Consider the following 11088-nt stretch of genomic DNA (forward strand, 5'->3'; position numbering starts at 1 on the left):
ACAGAGCTTTATTGTTGCTTCATAAATATATTATATATATTTATAACTTCCTACAGAGCTTTATTGTTGCTTAATTCATAAATGCTCTGGAAGCAGACCATGAATTGCAGCTTAGATACTTAGGCTATACTCAATCAAGCAATGCTTGTTTTGTTGTTGTTGTTGTTGTTATGAATTATTATTATTATTATTTATTGTTATTATTGTTATTATTATTATTATTATTAGGTGAAATACATAATATTTGACGTATGTGGACCTGCAGTCTCCCATGCGCGCACTGCGCATGCTCCCTGTATCCAGCTCATTGTCTCGTGCAGGCAGGGTTCAGACGGCTCGCTCAGACTAAACATCTGATTTATAGTTTTATACAGATCTGATTCCATTTAAATAACTCTACAGATCTTATTGTATTAATAGCTGTATGTGGTAAACATGCTGCAGATCACCTGGGCTCACTGGAGACGAACTGAACACCATCTGTCTGGAATATAATCTGCTCCATTAAGGCTTGGTTTCTGACAGATAGCAACAGCACAGCCTTTATAGGTTCAATATAACAATAATAATATTAATATCTATAGGCCTACATGAGAAGCTTTCTGACAGAACAACAGCACAGGCTCCTGGTTTTAGGTTCAATAATATAATAATAATAATAAGGAATTTAATTCCTTATCCAGCGATCACATCACATGGAACTGAAGAAATCCATGATTTCGGACACGGAGCGCGCGCTGAGGAGCTACGGAGCGGTGTCCCACACGGCACGGAGTCAAGACAACAATGGTATGTTTCATTATAAATAATAATAATAATATGATAGTGTTTTAGTTTTATCACTGCCGTGTCCCAGACACGGGCATGCAGTCAAGACAATGGTATATGTTGTATTATGAATAATATAGTGTCTTATCTCTCTTATTATAAATAAGACACTATTTATAGCCGTGTCCCAGACGCCATGCAGACAAAGGTATTAAAATATGTTTTAAAGTCTATTAGTGTTTTATTAGAGCCGACCGTTATTATAAACATATAGTGTTTTATATTGTATTATAATCCGTGTCTCAAACCAATTAAGGCATGGCCAGCAGACAAAGCTATAGGTGAGCGCTATTATGTTTTATTATAGCCTTACCTGGAATGGCCGCTGTTGTTTGAGATTTTAACATTATATATACACAAAAAGAGCTAATAATAATAATAATAATAGGACTATATAGTTGCACCTAAGCAGTGCACAATGTATATACCATGTCGATCTAAGCTCAGTAGCCCCTGTTGTTATATGTCTGTGTATATAATATTAATCTATCAATTCAAAACCGTGGAGTTCTGGCCTATTTTGTATATAGTTATTTTGAAGAGTTTTGAAGAACTGTGATGAATCTCGCGGCTGTATGTAGCCTATATATATATATATAATATAATATGTGCCTTGGTGTGTTTTATTGCAGCACCTATTAAATAAAAAGACGCATGGAGTCAGATTATAGACTTTAATAACATTGCAACAAAGCTGGTTAGCAAACTGCCCTCCCACTCTGGGCGTTTTGGTGTAGAGCACATCAAAGCCTTCTACAAAAACCTTGGTGTTTGTAAAGATGATTTTAAAATGGCAATGGTAACAACCGAGGAGGTACTTAAAAAACTGAGTGCCCTCCAACCCCACAAGGCCACTGGCCATGACAATATTCCCTCCAAATTTCTCAGAGACTCAGCCTTTTCCATAGCTCCAGTCATCACCCACATAGTTAACCTCTCCATCAAACAGGGACAGGTCCCCCAAGATTTTAAACTGGCCAAAGTAACCCCCTTGTACAAATAAGGGAGTAAATTAGAACCCAGCAACTACCGCCCTATTTCTATTCTAAGCTCCATCTCGAAAGTGATGGAAAAAATAGTCTATGAACAGGTTGAAAAGTATCTTGCCACTAATAAATTGCTGTACGAGTTCCAATCTGGTTTCAGAACATCCCACTCCACTGACACATGCCTCCTCTATTTGAGCGATCACATCAAACACGAGGTGGATGCTGGAAAATACTGCGGCATGGTCATGCTGGACCTCCAAAAGGCTTTTGACACCGTGAACCACTCCATACTGGTTAACAAGCTTAAAGCTATTGGTTTTGATAGCACATCAGTGAGCTGGATGCAATCCTACCTGGAGGGGAGAGAACAGATGGTGGAGGTGAACGGAACACTGTCCCCTCCCCTCCCAGTGAGCTGTGGCGTCCCACAAGGAAGCATACTAGGGCCTTTACTGTTCCTAATTTATGTTAACGACATGACTTCAGCTTGTGACTGCAACTTGTTCCTGTTCGCAGATGACTCAGCACTGCTGGTCTCGGACAGGAACAAACTGCAGGTTGAAAAGACCCTCAGCTCTGAACTCGGTAGAATCTGCACCTGGCTCGCTGATAACAAACTATCCTTACACCTGGGAAAAACTGAATCCATCCTCTTCGGATCAAATAGTAAACTCAGCAAGGCAGATGGCTTCTTGGTTAGAGTGGGTGACAATATTATCACACGAAAAGATCAAATTACCTACCTAGGTTCCATCCTGGAGGCCAATCTTTCCGGTGATAAAATGGCCACCAGCGTAATCAAAAAAGTCAATCAAAGAACAAGATTCCTTTACAGGATCTCCTCACTGGTCAGCAAAAACACCTTGAAGACCTTAACAGGAGCCCTCGTACAAGGTTTCTTTGACTATGCATCCACCTCTTGGTACCACAGCACCTCAAAGGCCCTTAAAACAAGGCTCCAGACCTCCCAAAACAAACTGGTCAGGCTCCTACTTGGCCTCACCCCCCGAACCCACCTCACCCCTGCCCACTTTGACAGGCTGGGATGGCTTAGGGTCGTCGACAGAGTACAGCATCTTGCAATGGGTCTGGTCCACAAGATTCGATACACCACCAAGATACCCATGTACCTGTCTAAATACTTCCTTAATGTAAACGAAGTCCACACCCACAACACCAAAGGGAGTGCAACAAACCATGTACAACCCAGATTCGGCACAAACAAGGGACTAAATTATTTTCGCTCCTATGCCACCAAAATGTGGAACGCCCTACCAACAGTCATTAAGACATGTGAATCCCTTGACTCCTTCAAAACCGCTCTCAAAGGGCACCTACGGATGGCTGCAATTCGAAACTGGCCTCTGTAAAATCTGAATCCCCCCCACCCCATTTTCCCTCACTGTATATTGTATCTTTTCCCTTTTTTGCTTCCCATTATGATGAATTACTGTTCTGTTCTTTAGCTACATAGACATGTCTATTTGTATGTCTCTAAATGTTTGTATGTCTTTAAATGTTTTGATGAATTGAACAATGTGGACCCTGTTGTAAACAAGTGTAATGCTTAATTGGGTCGTCCACTCACAGTTGACAGTCTTTGTATTGAGTTTGTGCTTAAAATGTACTGTAAATTCTACAAACTGTTAATAAATATTTCAATCAATCAATCAAAATAATGTTTGTAAGGAATCAGCATGTCTGAACCCCATGGGGAGGGGGGCGGGGGCAGTGTGTGTGTGTGTGTGTGTGTGTGTGTGTGTGTGTGTGTGTGTGTGTGTGTGTGTGTGTGTGTGTGTGTGTGTGTGTGTGTGTGTGTGTGTGTATACATCTGTGCGCGCGCGTGCGTGTGCGCGCGTGTGTGGCGGTAATGCTATTTAAGTGTTTTCAAACAGCCTAGAGTGAAAATGGTTATTGCATATTGATTGATTGATTGATTACTTTATTAACAGCAGAAGCATATGCATCAAAGTATTGTAGCCTACAGTTCAATGCAAGTTCTGAGGATTTTAAGAAAGTGACAGCCCATACATCGAATCAGAAAAGTCCTATCTGATTGACAGCCCATACATCCACACAGAAAAGTCCTGTCTGATTGACAGCCCATACATCGAATCAGAAAAGTCCTATCTGATTGACAGCCCCATACATCCACACAGAAAAGTCCTATCTGATTGACAGCCCCATACATCCACACAGAAAAGTCCTATCTGATTGACAGCCCATACATCCACACAGAAAAGTGTGGATGTATGACTTTTCGCACGCTACTGCAATGCTGATGTTGTGTGCGTGTGAGAGCGACAGACAGACAGACAGACAGACAGACAGACAGACAGACAGACAGACAGACAGACAGACAGACATGGGTGTTTTTGACCTCAGCTATTTTAGTCGACTAGATCTCAGTGCCGTTATGACAATGGAGAAAAAAAAGGGGGGGAGGGGAAGTTCCGAAAGTCAGCTGACTTTCATTGAATATTCATATAATATCCAAAGTGCAACCATTTATTGCCAAAACAGTTAATCCATTTTGGGCGGGAACCCGTTTTGGTTTTGGTTTTTGGTTTTGGTTTTGTTTTTTGGTGCACTATGTTAAGCTTTATAGCTATTGAAAAATATCAGATCTACAAGCTCATTGCGCACCACCGAGTGGCGCGCTATGAGCTTGTAGGTCTGCTATTTGCTTTTCAATCGAACAACGACTGACATAGAAACATATAGCTTTTTCAGAAAACTGTCATTTTCAAACAGACATTTTTAGAATCTGATCTCGGTCAAAACAGTATCTTTTTTTTCAATAATATTTTTATTGATTTTTACATTTTATGCCAATGACAAAGACAAGACATGAAAAACAAAACAAACAAACAAAAACAGACAGCTCAGCTCAGGCACGTTGTGGAACAAAGGACACAGTTATACACATATACCAAAAAATATATATACAAAAAATATATACAAATATGGGCACATTCAGTTTGGTGCTTGAAAGTCTATTTGGGTTAACAACTCCAGAGAAAATTAAAGAAAATAAAAGATATGCATATATATACATACATACATAACAATAACATATACATAACTTTATCCATCAAGGTTAGTGGCATCGCTTCTGTCCAGGAACCCTATTAAAACAGTACATTTTTAATTCTGCACTGTTTCTTTCCCTCTCTCTCTCTCCCTCCAGGCCATGGTGACGTGTCCATGGCAGAGAGCTCCATGTCTCCTCACTGTTTCTTTCCCTCTCTCTCTCTCTCCCTCCAGGCCATGGTGACGACGTGTCCATGGCAGAGAGCTCCATGTCTCCTGACTGTTTCTTTCCCCCTCTCTCTCTCTCCCTCCAGGCCTCCATGGTGACGTGTCCATGGCAGAGAGCTCCATGTCTCCTGACTGTTTCTTTCCCTCTCTCTCTCCCTCCAGGCCAGGGTGACGTGCCATGGTGACGTGTCCATGGCAGAGAGCTCCATGTCTCCTGACTGTTTCTTTCCCTCTCTCTCTCTCCCTCCAGGCCATGGTGACGTGTCCATGGCAGAGAGCTCTATGTCTCCTGACTGTTTCTTTCCCTCTCTCTCTCTCCCTCCAGGCCTCCATGGTGACGTGTCCATGGCAGAGAGCTCCATGTCTCCTGACTGTTTCTTTCCCTCTCTCTCTCCCTCCAGGCCTCCATGGTGACGTGTCCATGGCAGAGAGCTCCATGTCTCCTGACTGTTTCTTTCCCTCTCTCTCTCCCTCCAGGCCATGGTGACGACGTGTCCATGGCAGAGAGCTCCATGTCTCCTGACTGTTTCTTTCCCTCTCTCTCTCCCTCCAGGCCATGGTGACATGTCCATGGCAGAGAGCTCCATGTCTCCTGACTGTTTCTTTCCCCCTCTCTCTCTCCCTCCAGGCCATGGTGACGTGTCCATGGCAGAGAGCTCCATGTCTCCTGACTGTTTCTTTCCCTCTCTCTCTCTCTCTCTCCCTCCAGGCCATGGTGACGTGTCCATGGCAGAGAGCTCCATGTCCCCTGACGACATGGAGATGGAGATGGTCCGTATTCAGCGTCTCAGAGAAGTCCTGGTGCGTCGAGAGTCTGAACTGCGCTTCATGTGAGTACCTCTGGGTCCACTCTATTGTTTATACAATTTACTGACTTTGATCGTCTATCTATCTATAAATGCACCAAGTCTTTTCAAGGGGGCATCACGAATAATCCTGCATAGGGCACCAAATTGCTCAGGGCTGGCACTGGTGTCTCTACCCTTCTATCTCTCTCCCTCTTTCCTGTCAGTCTTCACTTGATACTATAGTATCAATAAAGGCAGAATTAAAAGGCAAAAACTAATCTAAAAGAAAGAAACGCACACATTCCACACCCCTACAGGGAGACGGAGTGCAGTGCCCGGTGTCGAGTCGGTCGGACAGCCGGTTGTCCAGAACCGTCACAAAAGTCCTCTTCGGCCCGGGCTCTGGACCTGATCACCCCTATATCTCCATATATGGAGCTGGCCTGTTCTGACGTCACAACATGTGAGACATACAGAGAGACATTCCATAATAACACAACATCACACACAATAACATTACAGAGACAGATTCCATAACATCACACACAATAACATCACAGAGACAGATTCCATAACATCACGCACAATAACATCACAGAGACAGATTCCATAACATCACACACAATAACATCACAGAGACAGATTCCATAACATCACACACAATAACATTACAGAGACAGATTCCATAACATCACACACAATAAAATTACAGAGACAGATTCCATAACATCACACACAATAACATTACAGAGACAGATTCCATAACATCACGCACAATAACATTACAGAGACAGATTCCATAACATCACACACAATAACATTACAGAGACAGATTCCATAACATCACACACAATAACATTACAGAGACAGATCCCATAACATCACACACAATAACATTACAGAGACAGATTCCATAACATCACACACAATAACATTACAGAGACAGATTCCATAACATCACACACAATAACATTACAGAGACAGATCCCATAACATCACACACAATAACATCACAGAGACAGATTCCATAACATCACACACAATAACATTACAGAGACAGATCCCATAACATCACACACAATAACATTACAGAGACAGATTCCATAACATCACACACAATAACATTACAGAGACAGATTCCATAACATCACACACAATAACATCACAGAGACAGATTCCATAACATCACACACAATAACATTACAGAGACAGATTCCATAACATCACACACAATAACATCACAGAGACAGATTCCATAACATCACACACAATAACATTACAGAGACAGATTCCATAACATCACACACAATAACATTACAGAGACAGATTCCATAACATCACACACAATAACATTACAGAGACAGATTCCATAACATCACACACAATAACATTACAGAGACAGATCCCATAACATCACACACAATAACATTACAGAGACAGATTCCATAACATCACACACAATAACATCACAGAGACAGATTCCATAACATCACACACAATAACATTACAGAGACAGATCCCATAACATCACACACAATAACATTACAGAGACAGATCCCATAACATCACACACAATAACATTACAGAGACAGATTCCATAACATCACACACAATAACATTACAGAGACAGATTCCATAACATCACACACAATAACATTACAGAGACAGATTCCATAACATCACACACAATAACATTACAGAGACAGATCCCATAACATCACACACAATAACATTACAGAGACAGATCCCATAACATCACACACAATAACATTACAGAGACAGATTCCATAACATCACACACAATAACATTACAGAGACAGATTCCATAACATCACACACAATAACATTACAGAGACAGATCCCATAACATCACACACAATAACATTACAGAGACAGATTCCATAACATCACACACAATAACATTACAGAGACAGTTTCCATAACATCACACACAATAACATTACAGAGACAGATTCCATAACATCACACACAATAACATTACAGAGACAGATTCCATAACATCACACACAATAACATTACAGAGACAGTTTCCATAACATCACACACAATAACATTACAGAGACAGATTCCATAACATCACACACAATAACATTACAGAGACAGATTCCATAACATCACACACAATAACATTACAGAGACAGATCCCATAACATCACACACAATAACATTACAGAGACAGATTCCATAACATCACACACAATAACATCTTCAGGGCTGGGGGATGCAGCATGATGACCTCAGTGAGTCTCTCCATCATGACTCCATCTCTGTCTATTGATCAGTGATGCATGCCTAGATCAATGAGTCACCATGATGAACTCACTGTGTTCTGATCAGCATAACGTTCCAATCAATGCTAGGGAAGACATGCCTTATGACCCCCCCCCCCCCTTCCTTCCAGCCTTATTGCGAACGCAGTGAGCCACTTACTATGACAGCAAGGGCTAAATGTCTGTGTGTGTGTGTGTGTGTGTGTGTGTGTGTGTGTCACGCTGTTACACCACCCGCCCGCCACCAGAGGGCGCAGCTGTAGCACACACACACACACACACACACACACACACACACACACACAGGGCGCAGCTGTAACACACACACACACACACACACACACACACACACACACACACACACACACACACACACACACACACACACACACACACACAACCACACACACACGAGCTGCGTTCGCTTCACGCGTTTGCGCGTCTTACTTGTCCCTCATGGGTTATACCATTATTCTCATCCATGTTGTGTAAATGGTGCATTTATATAGCAAGGCGCTTTACATAGATTGTGCATTACATTCACCCACTCACACACACACATTCACACACCTTTACATATATTGTGTATTACATTCACCCATTCACACACACATTCACACACCGATGGAGGAGGAGACCATGTAAGGCACCAACCAGCACATCAGGAGCAATCAGGGGTACAACTGCAACCTGGAATCAAACAACACCTCCCATTGAGCCAATGGGAGGCCAGAATCATTGTGTCCTCTGTGTGTGTATGTGTGTGTGTGTGTGTGTGTGTGTGTGTGTGTGTGTGTGTGTGTGTGTGTGTGTGTGTGTGTGTGTGTGTGTGTGTGTGTGTGTGTGTGTGTGTGTGTGTGTGTGTGTGCGTGTGTGTGTGTGTGTGTTTCAGGATGGACGACATTCAGCTCTGCAAAGACATCATGACTTTAAAACAGGAGCTGAGACAGATCGTTGCAGTACCAGGTATAGATAACGTGCACGCACGCACGCACGCAGTTTAATGTGACACAAACCATGCATATTGCATAATGCCCTGCTGAATCTCTCTCTCTCTCTCTCTCTCTCTCTCTCTCTAGAGAAGCAGAAGAGTAAAAAGCAGAAACAGAGAGAGGAGGAGCTTATCCTGAACATCCACCAGGTGGTGCAGAAGAGAGACTTCCTGGTTGAGGACGCTGAGGTGGAGAGACTGAGGTACATTAATACTCATTAATACTCATTAATACTCCTGTCTATCAGAGACTGAGGTACATTAATACTCATTAATACTCCTGTCTATCAGAGACTGAGGTACATTAATACTCATTAATACTCATTAATACTCCTGCATATCAGAGACTGAGGTACATTAATACTCCTGCCTATCAGAGACTGAGGTACATTAATACTCATTAATACTCATTAATACTCCTGCCTATCAGAGACTGAGGTACATTAATACTCATTAATACTCATTAAAACTCCTGCCTATCAGAGACTGAGGTACATTAATACTGATTAATACTCATTAATACTCCTGTCTATGAGGTACATTGAAGCGCAAATAACATGCATTTTAAAACTGCTTTTAATATTTAATATTATATTGTCTATGTCCCTCAAAGTTATTTCTAATGGTTTGAGCCTCAATCACCACTCTGATATAACCAGTCATTTCTTTTCTGGACTTTGAAAGCTGATATTATTTAATATGAGAGTCATTATAAATTATAATACTGATGCTAGATAAAAACCAGGCTTGTTTCCATTCCATGCCAGCTTGGAAAATCAACAATGGTGGACATTGTAAACATTTGGAACTAAATTGCTGAATTTGGAACTGAACACTGAAGAAGTAGGATGACACTGATGACATCACGATGAGGAGACGTGTGTGCACGTCCCTGTACACTAATATGCATCAGTGGTGTGTGAGTGTTTTCGTACAGTAATGTGTGAGTGACAGCAGTAATGTGACGGTGTGCTTCATGCCGAGAACAGGAGTACAGTAATGTGACTGTATGCTCCACAGGGAACAGGAGGAGGACAGGGAGATGGCTGAGTACCTCCGACTGAAGCTGATACCTCTGGAGAAGTTGGCTAAAGTCACACAGAGTGAGTGTGATTTTATATGACATGGATTTAAGCCATATTGCATGAGAGCGTGTTCTTTATCGTCATTAATGCACCTCTGCGATACCTTTCGGAACTCGCCCTGTGGGCCCTCGAGTGTAATATTGCTATTGTAGCCTACAGTTAACCTTATAACTAAGAGAATCGCTGAAAAAGAATATGTTTTCAATGCCACTACGACCACAAATGTCCCAATAAACTAGCTAGCCTAGCCATCCAGTCTGCTGCTCTCTGAGAGAACAGCACGGCTGAATTGTTTGTTTTGATTAGCCGTTGAAATATCGTGGTTTAAGCACGGCTAGAAAGCCGTTTCAACCAATCAGATTGCTTCTTCAAAACGACCCGTTGTATAATCTCGCATAATGCACACCAACACAGGCTAAACATTTTGGGGGTGATCTCATTTCCTTATCTCTTTTTCTCTGTTTCCTTTCTTCATCGTCTGCTCAAAGATCCTCCAAAGTCCCAGAAACAGAAGCTGGTCCCTGAGCCGCCGCCCAACAAGCCGTCCGTCACCAGATCGGGAGCGGCCATCATTAAAGACTGCTGCGGCGCCACCCAGTGTGCCGTCATGTAACCGCACGCTGCCTGGTTTACACCTCGTCACACCATGTCAATGCATCATGTTTTTAGTTGAATCTAAGTTATAGGCCAGACGTCATCTGCCTGCAGGGGGCAATATGCATTGAGAGGGGCCAGACTTCATCTGCCTGCAGGGGGCGATATGCATTGAGAGGGGCCAGACTTCATCTGTCTGCAGGGGGCGATATGCATTGAGAGGGGCCAGACTGTATCTGCCCCCTGGGGCAATATGCATTG

At 42.4% G+C, this 11088-nt stretch overlaps 1 protein-coding gene across 1 annotated transcript; it reads left to right on the forward strand.

The window, feature by feature from the left end:
- Positions 1–695: 695 nt before the first annotated feature.
- bmerb1 (bMERB domain containing 1) lies at positions 696–10846 on the forward strand (the record flags this gene model as incomplete). Its single annotated transcript, XM_083764979.1, has 6 exons — positions 696–789; positions 5788–5908; positions 9050–9123; positions 9237–9351; positions 10169–10251; positions 10722–10846. The coding sequence occupies 6 exons, from the start codon at positions 696–698 to the stop codon at positions 10844–10846; spliced, it is 612 nt and encodes a 203-aa protein (XP_083621105.1).
- Positions 10847–11088: the final 242 nt, after the last annotated feature.

This window comes from Protomyctophum parallelum, assembly GCF_964188405.1.
Source record: "Protomyctophum parallelum genome assembly, chromosome: 5".
NCBI lineage: Eukaryota > Metazoa > Chordata > Actinopteri > Myctophiformes > Myctophidae > Protomyctophum > Protomyctophum parallelum.